Source organism: Beta vulgaris, chromosome 4 (genome assembly GCF_026745355.1).
Source record: "Beta vulgaris subsp. vulgaris cultivar EL10 chromosome 4, EL10.2, whole genome shotgun sequence".
Classification (NCBI taxonomy): Eukaryota; Viridiplantae; Streptophyta; class Magnoliopsida; order Caryophyllales; family Amaranthaceae; genus Beta; species Beta vulgaris.
In genome coordinates, this window is record NC_079205.1 from 6,798,203 (window position 1) to 6,812,569 (window position 14,367).

At 39.9% G+C, this 14,367-nt stretch overlaps 1 protein-coding gene across 5 annotated transcripts; it reads right to left on the reverse strand.

Moving 5' to 3' along the window:
* Positions 1–6,546: 6,546 nt before the first annotated feature.
* Positions 6,547–13,810, reverse strand: LOC104907102 (calcium/calmodulin-regulated receptor-like kinase 1). 5 transcript variants are annotated; one of them, XM_057393909.1, is made up of 9 exons: positions 13,529–13,810; positions 13,324–13,426; positions 12,359–12,748; positions 11,712–11,865; positions 11,397–11,523; positions 8,894–8,979; positions 8,729–8,800; positions 8,374–8,577; positions 6,547–7,224 (listed from the first exon to the last, which is right to left on the reverse strand). In XM_057393909.1, the coding sequence occupies exons 3-9, from the start codon at positions 12,676–12,678 to the stop codon at positions 6,895–6,897; spliced, it is 1,293 nt and encodes a 430-aa protein (XP_057249892.1). In that variant the 5' UTR covers positions 12,679–12,748; positions 13,324–13,426; positions 13,529–13,810; the 3' UTR covers positions 6,547–6,894. The 5 variants fall into 5 exon arrangements, with proteins under 5 accessions (XP_057249892.1, XP_010694279.2, XP_010694280.2 ...); XM_010695977.4 differs by lacking the exon at positions 13,324–13,426 and having other exon boundaries at positions 12,359–12,739; XM_010695978.4 differs by lacking the exon at positions 13,324–13,426.
* Positions 13,811–14,367: the final 557 nt, after the last annotated feature.

Here is a 14,367-nt window from a genome sequence, read left to right on the forward strand (position 1 = left end):
ACAGAAAATTTATTCACAAAAACTAATATGAACCCGGTGCACACTCATTAGTGTGCACCCGATCCACATCACGTGAGTTTATGATAGTGTATATTGATATGATATAGTGTATATTAAAATGATATAGTGTATGTTACAGTGATATAATGTATGTTAAAATGATATAGTGTATATTAAAATGATATAGTGTATGTTAAAGTGATATAGTGTATGTTAAAGTGATATAGTGTGTGTTAAAATGATATAGTGTATGTTACAATGATATAGTGTATGTTACAATGATATAGTGTATGTTAAAGTGATATAGTGTGTGTTAAAATGATATAGTGTATGTTAAAGTGATATAGTGTGTGTTAAAATGATATAGTGTATGTTAAAGTGATATAGTGTATGTTAAAGTGATATAGGGTGTGTTAAAGTGATATAGTGTATGTTATAGTGATATAGTGTATGTTAAAATGATATAGTGTATGTTAAAGTGATATAACGGGTAGGAAAACAAAAGAATCTCCCTTGAAAGATAGGATTCTCTCTTCCTCGAAAGATAGACTTGTGCCCCCTTACTAGGGTTTCATTCGCTTCTCATGGCGGATGATCTGGCTGAAAGATGCGCTAAATTAAAGATTAATGCTGACGAAAACGTTGTTATTGAACTGGGGAACGAGGTTGCTGCAGATATTGATGACAAACTCTCTTTAAGACTCGTTGGTCGATTGTTGACAACTAGGGCTTTCAATATGGAGGCATTTAAGCGTACTATATCCCAAGCGTGGGGCGTGCAGAAACGAATTATAATTAAGGCCATTGAAACCAACTTGTTTGTGTTCCAATTTTTCCATTGGCGGGATAAGGATAAGGTAATGGCGGGACGACCATGGTGTTTCGATCAACATTTACTGGTATTGAATGATATCTCGGGTGATGAACACCCTGCACAGATAATGTTGTCTTCTTCGCCTTTTTGGGTACGAATACTCAACTTACCCTTTAATTGTCGCGGAAACGAAGATGTCCAATCTATTGCGTCTGCGTTGGGGGTGGTTATGGAGATTGAACCAGATGAGTTAGGAATGGACAAATACTGTAGGGTCCGTATTATGATGGAAGTGAATAAACCTCTTCGACGTTTCCAGAAAATTAGGGCAAAAAATAACAAAATCTTGACGGTGGAATTTAAGTATGAGCGATTACCATTCTTTTGCTTCCTGTGTGGACGAATGGGACACCACGAAAAAGATTGTGACGAGGTTGAAGAGGATGGTGGTGATAATGATTTGGGATGGGGTTTGTGGTTAAAAGCGTCTCCTCGTAAGGGATACACGCAAAACCTTGAGGAGGCGACGAGGGTGTTAAAGGGACAAAAGAAACTTTTCGTGTGTAAGGAACTGAGCCCGACATCTTCTAATGGTGTAGATGAGTTGGGGCAAGAGCATGAAGGGAAGAGGATTATGCAGGGTGAGAAGAAAGAAAGTAAGAGGCTGACATATGAGAATGTGGGTGTGGGTGGACAAAAGTATATGAGGGAGCTTGAAGGGGGTTCACAAAAGTCTACGAGCGAGAAGGGGGATGGAGGGGAGGCTGCTGTTGTTGGAGGCAATGGGCAACAAGGAGGTAATGCTGCTGACGGAAGCCCTCAGGAGGAATCAGCGAGCTCACACCCGACTTTCTCGATGGGGTGTGGGCAATTAAAATCGAGGAGAAAGAAAGTTAGGGCTCAACGAGCTTTGAAGGTCTCGAAGGGTGCTGTTGGTGGTGAGTAGGTGGAGCCACGTGGCGAAAAAAGGAAGGAAGGGGAGGTGGGAATTGAAGTAGGAGATGTGGTGGAGCGAGGATTGGATAAGAGACAATGTCGGGATGTAGTAGGGGGTGACTATGAACTGATGGATGAGAGTTATGTATCTCTTCAAGTAGCGGAGGTTGGTGATGTCCAACCCCGCGAAGAACAATGAAAATATTAAGCTGGAACTGTCGAGGACTTGGCAACCCTCGAACAGTAACGACTCTCCGGGACTGGTGCTGGAGAGAGAGGCCAAGTATCGTTTTCTTGATGGAGACGATGATCGAGAAGCAAGCTTTGGATAACGTTAGGAGGAGATGTGGGTTTGAAAATGGTATGTGTGTGGGTAGTGTTGGATTGTCTGGAGGAATGGGATTCTGGTGGAATGAGGTTAATGCTATTGTACGTTCTTTTTCGGCTCACCACTTTGTCGTAGACATTTGTGATGATAGTGATTCGGTTATGTGGCGTGCGGTGGGAGTATACGGATGGCCTGAAGCGGCTAACAAACACCATACGTGGGCACTTATGCGCCAAATATGCGTGGGAAATAACACACCTACTGTTGTATTTGGTGATTTCAACGAGATTGTCAGTTTACGAGAGAAGTTTGGGGGGCGATACGTGGTGAAAGACAAATGGATGCGTTTCGGGACACAATTGATGATTGTCGCCTGGTTGATTTGGGTTACAAGGGTAACATTTACACATGGCAACGGGGTAATTCGATGGATACGTTAGTAAAGGAAAGACTTGATCGATTTCTTGCTAACAATGAATGGTGTTCGCTGTTTTCGTACTGGGAGGTGGTCCATTTTCCGATTTTTAAGTCGGATCATGCACCAATTTTGATGAAGTTTGGGAAGGACAAGACTAGATATACAAAAGGAAAATTGTTTCGGTTTGAGTCCCTATGGCTCTCTAATGTGGAATGTGAGAAGGTGGTATCTCGAGCTTGGAAGGAACAGGCCACGGACGATATCACGTCGCGGGTGGCACATGTGGCGGGCTCGTTGGCTTCGTGGGCAAAGGACACTTTTGGTGATGTCCAAAAGCGTATTATTGCAGCGGAAAAGCGACTCCATGGCCTTCAAACAAAACCGCCTGATGGGTACATATTACAACAATGTCGTGGGATTGCTTGTGAGTTAGAGGAGCTCTATAACTTAAAAGAATCATATTGGCATGCGAGGGCAAGAGCAAATGAGCTTCGGGACGGAGATAAAAATACCTCGTACTTTCACCATAAGGCGAGTCAGCGAAGAAAGAGGAACTTGATTAAGGGCCTATTTGATAAGGATGGGGGGTGGCGCACATCGAAGGAGGAGATAGAGGGTATTATCACACAATATTTTGGGGACTTATTTGCTGCAGGAAGTCCGAGTGATGTTGATGCTGCTGTGGCTGGTATTGAACCTAAAGTAACGTCCCTGATGAACCAGGAATTGATGATGGAGCCTACTGGGGATGAAATTAAAGAAGCTTTATTCGAGATGCATCCAAATAAGGCCCCTGGCGTAGACGGTATGCATGCTTTATTTTTTCAAAAATTTTGGCATGTGGTTGGGCCTGATGTGATTAATTTTGTGCGAAAATGGTGGAGGGGGGAAACGGGGCTTGATGTGGTAAATCAGACTTGTATCGTTCTTATCCCCAAATGTGCTAAACCGAAATATATGACGGAATTCCGCCCTATAAGCTTGTGTAATGTCCTATATAAAGTGGTGTCGAAAACAATGGCAAACAAACTGAAAAAGTGTTTGGGGTCGTTGATTTCTATTAATCAGAGTGCTTTTGTCCCGAAACGTTTGATAACGGATAATGCCCTTATTGCTTTTGAGATATTTCATTATATGAAGAGGAAGGGGGAGGGGAAGGATGGCACGGTGGCACTGAAATCGGATATGAGTAAGGCTTATGATCGGGTTGAATGGAGTTTCCTGGAGAAGGTAATGCTAAAGTTTGGTTTTGATGTTCGATGGATTCAGAAAATAATGATGTGTCTGCAAAGTGTATCTTTTTCATTCAAAATCAATAACCAAGTATGTGGCAATGTTGTTCCGGGAAGAGGCCTACGTTAGGGAGACCCTATTTCCCCATACTTATTTTTGTTGTGTGCTGACGCCTTTTCTATGTTACTTGATAAGGCAGCTAGGGAGCGGACCATTCATGGTGTGCGAATATGTCGGGGGGCGCCGCGAATATCTCACCTCTTTTTTGCGGATGACAGCATTTTATTTGCTAGGGCCAATTTACGGGAATGTTCTCAGATTGCACAGATTATCAGATTGTATGAGCGAGCGTCTGGGCAAAAAGTCAACTTAAGTAAAACCGATGTGGCTTTTAGCAAGAAGGTGTCAGTAGATCGGAGAAAGGAGATTGTGGATACGTTGGGAGTTAGGGAAGTAGATCGCCACGAAAAATATTTGGGATTGCCGACAATTATAGGCCGGTCGAAAAAAGCGGTTTTTGCGTGTCTCAAAGAGCGGATTTGGAAAAAGTTGAGTGGTTGGAAGGAAAAGTTGCTATCTAAGTCGGGAAAGGAAGTGTTGATAAAAGCTGTTGCTCAAGCTATTCCAACTTATATGATGAGTATTTTTCGCATTCCGGATGGTTTGATTGATGAGATTCATACATTGTTTGCGAAATTTTGGTGGGGCTCTAATGACACCGAAAAGAAGATGCACTGGCATAACTGGGACTCTCTATGCTTACCGAAGGCTATGGGGGGGAATGGGGTTTAGGGATCTTAAATGTTTTAACCAAACCATGCTTGCAAAGCAATGTTGGAGATTATTTGAGAATCCGAATTCGCTACTCTACCAAGTTCTCAAAGCCCGCTATTTTAAACATGATGATTTTATGGGGGCTAATAGAGGGTTTGACCCTAGTTATTCATGGCGAAGCATATGGGGCGCTAAACCTTTGTTGATGGAAGGATTGAGGTGGCGGGTTGGCAACGGGTTGAGTATCAAGGTGTGGGAGGAGGCGTGGATAGATGATGTGGAGAGCAATAAGGTCCCAACACCCACGGATGCTGCTGTACCGGACCTTGTTGTGGGTGACCTTATTAACCACGAGTTGGGCTGGTGGGACGAGTCAAAGGTGCGTGAACAAATGGTCGAAGATGATGCTGACCGTGTCCTTAATATTCCCCTTTCAAAATTTTGGCCTCGGGACGGGAAGTATTGGTGGCCAAGCAAAGATGGAAGTTATGAGGTGAAGTCGGGGTATTGGTTGGGTAGATTGGGTAAAACACAAGCTTGGCAATGGAGTATGGGGTTGGCTGTAACAGAGCTATGGAAGCAAGTTTGGGCGATAGAGGGCCCAAATAAACTGAAGCATTTTGTGTGGCGTGCGTGTAAAGGCAGCCTAGCTGTCAAAGATCGTCTCTTCTATAGGCACATAACGACAGATAATGTGTGCCAAATTTGTGGGGAAAGTGAAACCATTGTTCACTCTCTCTTCTATTGTAAGCATGCGAAGGAAGTATGGAAGCATAGTCGTTTTGTGGCGGAGATACGGGCTGCCCCTCAAACCTCATTTGCGGAAATGTTAAGATGGATGGTTAACGCTATGAGTAAGGAAGACCTTCGCACTTTTGTGACACTGGCGTGGACTGCATGGACGTGCCGCAACAAAGAGATCTTTGAAACATCTCCTCCTTCCCCGACACATATAGCTACAGGTTTCTGTAAAATGGTGGTGGATTGGTGCGCCTATACCACAAATACGAGTTGGTCGAGTAGGGGGCCGCCTCTAACTCCGTCGTCTGCTGGCTGGAGTAAACCGGATGTGGGATGGGTGAAGATAAATGTGGATGCCTATGTTGGGCCTAATAGAGTTGTTGGGTTGGGTGCCGTGATTCGCGACAGCGATGGTAACTTACTTCTGGCTGCTGCTACAAGGTTAAATGTGGCGTGGGAGGCTCGGTTAGCGGAAGCGGCAGCAGCTCGCTTTGGTGTAATGATGGCTCGTCGGTTCGGGTATTCGAAGGTATGGCTGGAGGGTGATGCACTGAATGTCATCTCAGCGGTGCGCTACAAGAAGCTAGGCCTAGCTCCTTTCTTCTCTTTGATTTCTGATGTTATTACACTTAGTGAGGGCTTTGATGAATTCCGGTGTAGTCATGTCCGTAGAAATGGGAATACCGTTGCTCATTTAGTTGCGAGATGGGATGTGAATTTTCATAGTGAACGTATTTGTATGAATTCCTTTCCCCAAAGTGTGACATCTTTGGTCGCACTTGATTTAACTTAATAAAACGGTTTCTCGCGTTTCCTCTCAAAAAAAAAAAAAAAAAAAAAAGTGATATAACGGGTCACGTGCCTGGACTTGGTCCACACTATTTTTAGTGTGAACCGGCTCCACGCAAGTCGGATTGAAATTTATTTCCAATTTATTACCACTTTAGAAAGTGTTATCAAGTGGCTGCAAGTTTATTTTAAAAAAATGAGAAAATTCTTTTGTTGTGGGGTTTTACTTCAAAATTCACACCAAAACTTATTTCAATGATTGTTGTTTATTACCGCCTACCAAGTACCAAATGACCTATTAGTTGTTTTCACCTTTGCACGTAAATTACATTTAAACTACATCCCCACAGGGCTTCATCACGGTGTTTGATTCACTCACAAGCACTTCCATACACAAAGTAGGTAAGAATAGAGCGGTATACAGCATGGAACTGATCCATTTAGAACCAAAACTAAGCAAACCCGATTTAACAGTTGAGTCGGATACTTGACCACCATACTTTTTCTCACATCTATACGAAGACAGATCGATTAGCTACATTACAGCCTTGAATACATTAATGTACAAATTAGTTATGAGATAAAGTCATCAAGCCAAAACTGAAAGCGATAAGATTTACACTGGCTGCATTGAACAAACTGAAGAGTTATCTCAATGGCCTATTTTACAAAGAGCTGGAAAGAAAGCAAGGAACCAATTAAATCCTAAAATTGCTGTAAGCCTGTACCTGAAACCTCTACACCAAAATCAGCACCCGATTTGTTGTACTCGCAGCATCACTTGCTGCTGCACTCATGGCATATACCAAAAAGAACTTTTAAAAATTAAGGGAAATAAAAGAATGTAAAATGAATCAGCCGTTACAAATCAGTATCCATGCTGTCTATAGACTCTTCTCTCCTGTGTCCACTCTCTGAAGCTCGAGATTCTACTTGATCAACTTCGATGGCCACCTCTTCCGGTGTTGCAGATAAAGATGTCCCCTTCGGCTTCCTAGTATGCCGGGATTTTAGAATCCGAGACAATACTTGGACAATGTCTCTCATGGATGGACGTTTCTTAGGGACACGGTTTACACATTTGTAAGCAAGAGTTGCCACCTCATTCAGCTCCCAAACATCAAAATTTCCGTCAAGACGCGAATCAACAATTTCTTCCCATCCAGTCCCTCCCTCTGTGTTCATTGCAGCCTATTTATGATGGTTTCAGAAAAGGAATGTAGTGAGCGAGTGATACATAAGCCATTGAACAATTACATAAAGTAATTTATATCCAGAATTTCGAGTGCCAAATCATCTTTATAAACAATTAATTATGTCATTCTGATAAGTCAACTATATAAACAAAAATGTCTACATTTGATTCACCTCCAGGTATGAAGGATTGGGTTAGAACCAGGGGATTAAAATGCATAAATATCAATAGTTCGGAAATTAAAACGTGTTTTGCCCCGATTGTTAGGGGAAAAAACAGACCCTTTTACTCAATTCCCACTTCTTCTCGCATCAACCTTTCCTCAGTCTCCTCCAGGCTCCAGCGCTCATGCATTAATCTCTTCTCTGCACCATCTTTCCTCATGTCTCTCCTTTTTCCTCCCTCCACCAACTACTCTTCTCTTGCTCCTCCCCCCCCCCCCCCCAATTGTTAGTTCATCACCTCTCTACTTCCATCTCCACCATGTGCTAGCAAAAATCTGACCAATTGTAGTATATTTTTGTCTAATAAACTCCAGAGACATGGGAAGTTTGCCAGTTTGGTGGCATAAAAGATGACTTAATCAAGAAGACATTAACGTATCAAATTTCATCTACTTTTTGTTCGAAGTTGTTGGAGCGATGGAGTTGGTAAATGATTGGTGTGGCTGGTTCGAGTAAAGGTACTTTCCCTGATGGCAATGATCTTGGTGGGAGGATTTTTCTATTCTGCTAATGGAAGAACCCATGTACTAAAAGTGCTCAGGGTGAGTTTGATAGGACGTGGTAATGATCGATAGAGGAACCAAGGCTGGTGGTCGTGATGGATGTCAATTTTAATTAAGGCCCTTCCCTATGGCTTTTCCATGTGGATCTTAAGGGTATCAAATTTTTCACAAGTTTCCATCCAAACATAGGGCCAGGTTTGATTAGAACCCATACCTTTTCTGAAATATATTAATGTTCAAAAAACCACAATATATACTTTCGAAGTGAAGAACATCTGCCTTTTGGACCTCAGTAAAGATTTTCCAGCAGGGGGAGAGGACCTTTAAGCAAACCACTGATAACTATTTGGTCCTATATCAACGTTCTCTCAGGGTGTCAAACGCAATTGAAAATTAGTTTTTGAAAATATGAACTTACCAGCTCCGCATACTCCATCAGACCTTGAAGAGGGTTCCTTGCTGCAATGAGTTCGAAAAGCAAGACCCCATAACCATAGACATCACTTTTCTTTGTGAAGGTTCTTGTGGATATATACTCAGGATCAAGATAGCCAAAAGTCCCCTTCAATTTGCTAGCCTGCTCATCAACTACCTCTTCCCTTGAAAGCCCAAAATCAGCCACCTGGAAAGCACAAATATTGAACATCAAGACTAAATTGATAAGTAAGGTTGTCTCTGTTGCCATTCATCCTGCTTTAGTGACTCTGCTCTTCCTGAAGACCTGAACAAAAGTATACTATCACAAAGGAAAAAACTGATAACAACTTACTTACTCTGGCTCTCATAGACTGATCCAACAAAATGTTGGAAGATTTAATGTCGCGATGTAATACAGGAGGGACTGCCTGAAACAGAAATGGGGGAGATCAGATTGAAATATCATTTAAACAAGCTTCAATTTCTTTTTTCTCATCAAATAAGCTGCAGATTGACATTACCCCATCATGAAGATACTCCAAGCCTCTTGCGACATCCAATGCTACATGAACCCTTCGTTCCCAGCTCAATGGTTCCATCTTCTCATCTGGAGGAAACAAGTAAATTAGATAATCCTTATGTTGCTTAATTATTACGAATCACCTTACAACACCTAAAGAAAGAATATTCAGGAGTCGGAATTATAGTTCTCTTCAGACCAGACAGCTATTCACGTGCTCAAATATCATTGAAAATCGCATCACCATACTATGTATTTTTCTACTGCTCTAGAAATGGACACTCAAATTATCCTATGAGATCTACTGCTCTAGCTAATCTGAAGAAAACAATCTTGAATCCACACAATTGTGTCATACGCCTACGTTTTTATCAAATTCCACCACTTAAGTTGTAGAAGCACAATGCTTCTCCTAGAAAGCTGGGTATATCCTAGAACACATATACTCCTCCCTGGGGAGTTGGTGCCACATTCATAGCTGTATATCACCAGTCCTGGAAGAGTAGTCTAAGGTCATTCTCTAATATTGAACCTTTTCTATCGTATCTCTACTGAATTTTATACATTTGACATGTAAAAGCAATAGTTGTAAGTTCTATTGACTATCAATCGTAGAATAATAGCAAACAATAATAGAATATCAAATAGTAAAGCAGGAAAGAACACACCAGAACTTTTACGTGGAAACCCAAGAACTGGGAGAAAAACCAGAATTTGCACTAGGAATCGATGAATATTCAAGAAAGATTACAATAAAAGCACTCAAGAACTCTCTCTATAGCTTTTTCTCTCTCTAATCTGTGTTTAAAGATGAAGAATACATTAATCGTAATTAGGGCACCTATTTATACCCTCATTAAGAAAAACCGGAAAAATAACGCGTCGTACTTTTCCCCACAAAACCGCGAGTCGCGGAACTGGCCGCGAGTCGCGGTGCTGGCCGCGAGTCGCGGTTCTGGCCGCGAGTCGCGGTCAGCTCTCGCAGTTTTGCCAGTTCTGCGTAAATCAGTCATAACTTCCTCGTTTCTTACCGGAATTGAACATATGACCTATCGTTGGAAAGCTCTCGGAACAAGCTATCACCTCCACTTTGAATCACCTCAAAATCATTTATAGATTGAAAGATATGTCCATTCAAAGTTAGCCTTATGTCCCAAATGATGTTTTCCTTCTACGCAACTTCATCTCCAACCATACACCTCCATGAGCTTCATATCACGCCATATACCCAACAATAGTCAGAACCCATAAAAGGTTAAATAGCAGAATTAGGCAATTTAGCAGAATAAATCTTAAAACAACCTCCAATAAGTCTACAAGAATGCCTAATTCATGTAAATTCTATAAGGAAATCCAAAGCAGAGTTATCAATATTTTCGTTGTCATGACTCTGTTAAGCACAAGGGACCAAGCAATCCAGCAGAGAAATACGAGACCTGAAGCATCTCCGCACTTGAAAATTGCAATGCAATATGCAACCACAAGAAAAGAAAGGAATAATGTAGGAGGTGATGAGATTGATGGTGGGAATTAAGGTTAAACTAAAGTTTGAGTCAGTTGCTTTACTAGATTGTTGAAATGTGATGTAGCAATCCACAGCCTTTTCTTGTACTGCTGTAGAATGATTTCAATTTGAATTTTAGCTACATGTAAACTTAGACACTACTTCGAACATTGATCTTATGTGATCAAACGATTTTTTATCCTAATTTTGAGCTAGAAGGAAAAATTCAATCATATTGTAGCTTTATTATTTGATATTCTGCCTAGTGTTGAGATCTTAAATTTACAATCTGGTCATGACCCCCCCCCCCCCCCAAATTGTCAACCAATCTTCACTCAGTAAACCGTCACAGAACCAAGCAAATATCAAGAGAGTCTAAGAATGGGCCCTAATAAAATCTCTGTGAACACAGTAAAATGAGGATACAGCACTTCTGAAATTGGAATAGGCCACCAAAGACTGCAGTTCAGGTCTTAATTTGGAATTAAAATGTCTCATTTATAATCTATTGAAGCTATCCTCCAGCTGTTTGCACTGGCAGCATAAAACAATACGACTGATGTTCATAGCAGATTTTGCTAATGGGACAGGTCTGCAATGGAGAGTATTAGGAGGGATACCACACACCATTTGCAATCACAGACCTGTTCCGGACCATGGTATGCAGCTATCCTTGCTTAAGAGCATAAAAATCTGAAACTAAGGAACCTGTCAAATCGCAGTCTCCAGTGTAACAGGCTCCGACAAATTTGTTTGGTGGGTAGTTTAACAACTAACTCATACAGTTTAACGGGAAAGAACTCCTTCAGTCAATCCACAATGCTATCAATTATTATTATAGTTGCTCAATATCTCAAACTATGCATTATGCACACTGCAGTTATATACTTCTGAAAAAGAAATTTGCTAAACTTCATCATATTCAACTCATTGCAATAACAATTAGAATAATCTTTTCCTAAGCTCACAATTAAATTAGGGTAATGGCTCGCTGACTTACTGTATAAATGGGAAGCTAGACTTCCATTGCTCATGTAAACATATATAAGCATATTCTTTCCCTTCTCTGTACAATATCCAATCAAGTTCAAGAGATTTCTGTGATGCAATCTTCCTAGTAGCTTAACCTGAGAACACGAGCAGGGAAGACACGGAGAAGGTGAAATCAAGAATCTATCAGCTTAATAGCTAAAACCATAAAAAAGACAGCAACTCAGACTAGGAATGCAGCCCTCCAATTATGTCATCTAAGTTCAGGCTTTGTGTCCATTGATAATTGCAATAAGAAGCAACAATTATCAAACTGTATCATTACCTCTGTTTCAAATTCTCTCTCCCCTTGCTTTGAGTCAGTTGCTAGCACTTTCACGGCAACTATTTCACCAGTTAACATCTGAGCTCTGTAAACAGGACCAAATGCACCCTGGCCAATCAATGTCGTGAAATTCTGAGTTGCTTTCTGCAAATCCCTGCAAAAGAAGCAGCCAGCCTATAGTGATCAGATCAAGAGCAACCACATATATATACATATCGGTAAATGGTGGCGAAGACAGGCAACTTCCAGTATAATTTCAATCCACAATGATTTACTTCCCAAGATGGATAGGAACAAATAAAGGGGGGAAGAAAAAAATAATCCCTTGAGATCTTAACGTGCAACAACCATCACATCAAAATGTCAAGAAAAGGTATATCACAATTGATCTTACACCTTTAACAAAGCCATGACACCCTCTAACCAAAGGAATGTCAAAATAAAAGCGGTAACGAGGTTTGAGACCATAATTATTACCATAAGATAACAATTACCTACAGAATCAATAATTCCCCTCTTCAATACCCCAGAATTCAATTCTGGGCCCTATAATCATAAAGTGATGGTTGCCAAAATTCTTATTTCATAAACTTTTATATGGTTTCACATGGGCAATTGAGTACAAATTGAGTTACCAGAAAGCAAACCTGTAAGCAAACTCAAGTATGCCAGATGCAGAAACAACATTACTCTTCCTAAAGCCATCAAACCACAAGGCCATCCCATTGATATTCTTCCTGAATTGTCTGGGAGAATCTGCACCAGCTGTAGAGTCTGATAACTCTGTACAAGCATCTACACCATTCGCACGAATAGGAATTGTTGCTGATCTCCTTGAACTACTATTGTCAATCTGTGCACGCTTTCTCTGGTATCTAACACAGTACAGGGCAAGAATTGCCACAACCACACCAATCACTACCCCAATGGAGATACCAAGTATCAATCCAGACGATTGGTCACCCATTTCCTTCACTGTTTCGGACGGTTTATCTCACATTTAGGCATATCCATTCCACTGAATCAAGCTGCAACATCTAATACACAATCAAACATAATACTACAAGCTATCAATCATGCCATTAGTATTGCAAAGTAATGATCATATCACAACAATATCATCATTCTCCAAAGTTCCAACTTCCAATTATAAATACCATAATTCTGTGAACCCATTTGGGAAACTATAAAATCATGAAGAACCCGTCAAACAAATCGGAACACAGAAATTGATCCACATTCCAAACCAAAGGGCAAAGACTTACAATTCAAAAAACGTGCAGCCTCCACCATTGACTATTAATCTATAGTTATTTGTAACTAATATTGTTGATAAGCCACGAAATATGACTAAAGGTGGCGTGAAAACTTACAATTCATACTTCATTTTTAAAATAATGCACCCCTCAAAATTAGCAATTCTTGCTCATCTACAAAAAGTTCTTTTTCTTCCGTTTAAAGTTAACTCCCATGAGCAAGAAAAGGTATGACTTTGATTCACTCTTTATGAAGCAAATTTCAAATTTCAGAAACTACCCAGAAAAATAAAATGCTCTAACATCAAAATTCACAAAAAAAAAGTACCCAAAATCAAAATTATGAGAAAATGTACCTAAAGTTTGAATCACCAACCAGAAATCTTCCATTATAGTAGTTCTTACTAATCCCACATATCAAATTTTGCTTTTAAACCGCAAACCCAGAAAAATTAAACACTTTAAAGGAAAAGAAAAGTTGAATTCTTAGATCAAACATGAAAATTCAGCAGTAAAAGCAAAAGAAGAAACTGAAAATCGAAATGGTAGCAAAAGAGTTACCTGTTGAAATTAAAAGAAGGGTAACAGTTTAAGTGCTTTCAAAAGATATAAAAGAAACCAAATTAATGCCTTTTTTTTGCTGTAGTAGAAAATGAAATTTCTGGGAATTTTAAGACAGAAAAAAGAAGAGAGAGATTGATTATTCCAGGAGTCAAGAAAGAGAAAAGGAGACGACAAAAGAGAAAGAGGATCTATACACTCCGACTGCGCGTTAGCTGCTCAAAGACCACTTTTTTCTCTTTCCATTTTTTCTTTTTTCTGTGTTCTTTTTTTTTTCTAATTATACTTTCTTTTTCTCGATCAATTTTCTATTTTTGGATTGTGAGGACATTTACATATTCTACTTTACTTCATCCGTTTCAATTTAATTGTTACACTTTGATATTTTAATTTTTACCCTCTTCACATATTTCACTTTGACCATCATTTGTGATTTATACGCGGGTGAAAATATAGTCATGTGGGGTCTTGTTAGATTCATCATAACATGCATTTTTATTAATGTGTACTTTTTATAAATTTTACAAATACAAAACTAAAGATATATAACCTCAAAATTTTGCATTGTGATGCGTGAAAAGTGAGTATTTGATATCTCATCATTCCTGGGCTGTGTTTTTTCACCTAAAGAAAAGTTCAGGAATTTTTAAATCTAAATACTCACTCTTTTTTAAAAATTATTACATTTTTTTTAAATGATTGTTTCTTTTAATTGCTATATTTTCCTATTTTGGGATATTTGGTCCACTATAAAGTAATATTTTTATATTAATTTTTCTCTTTTTCCACCCAAAATTACTATTTTTTCACTTTTTAATATCTTAAATGCGTCAAAAAAT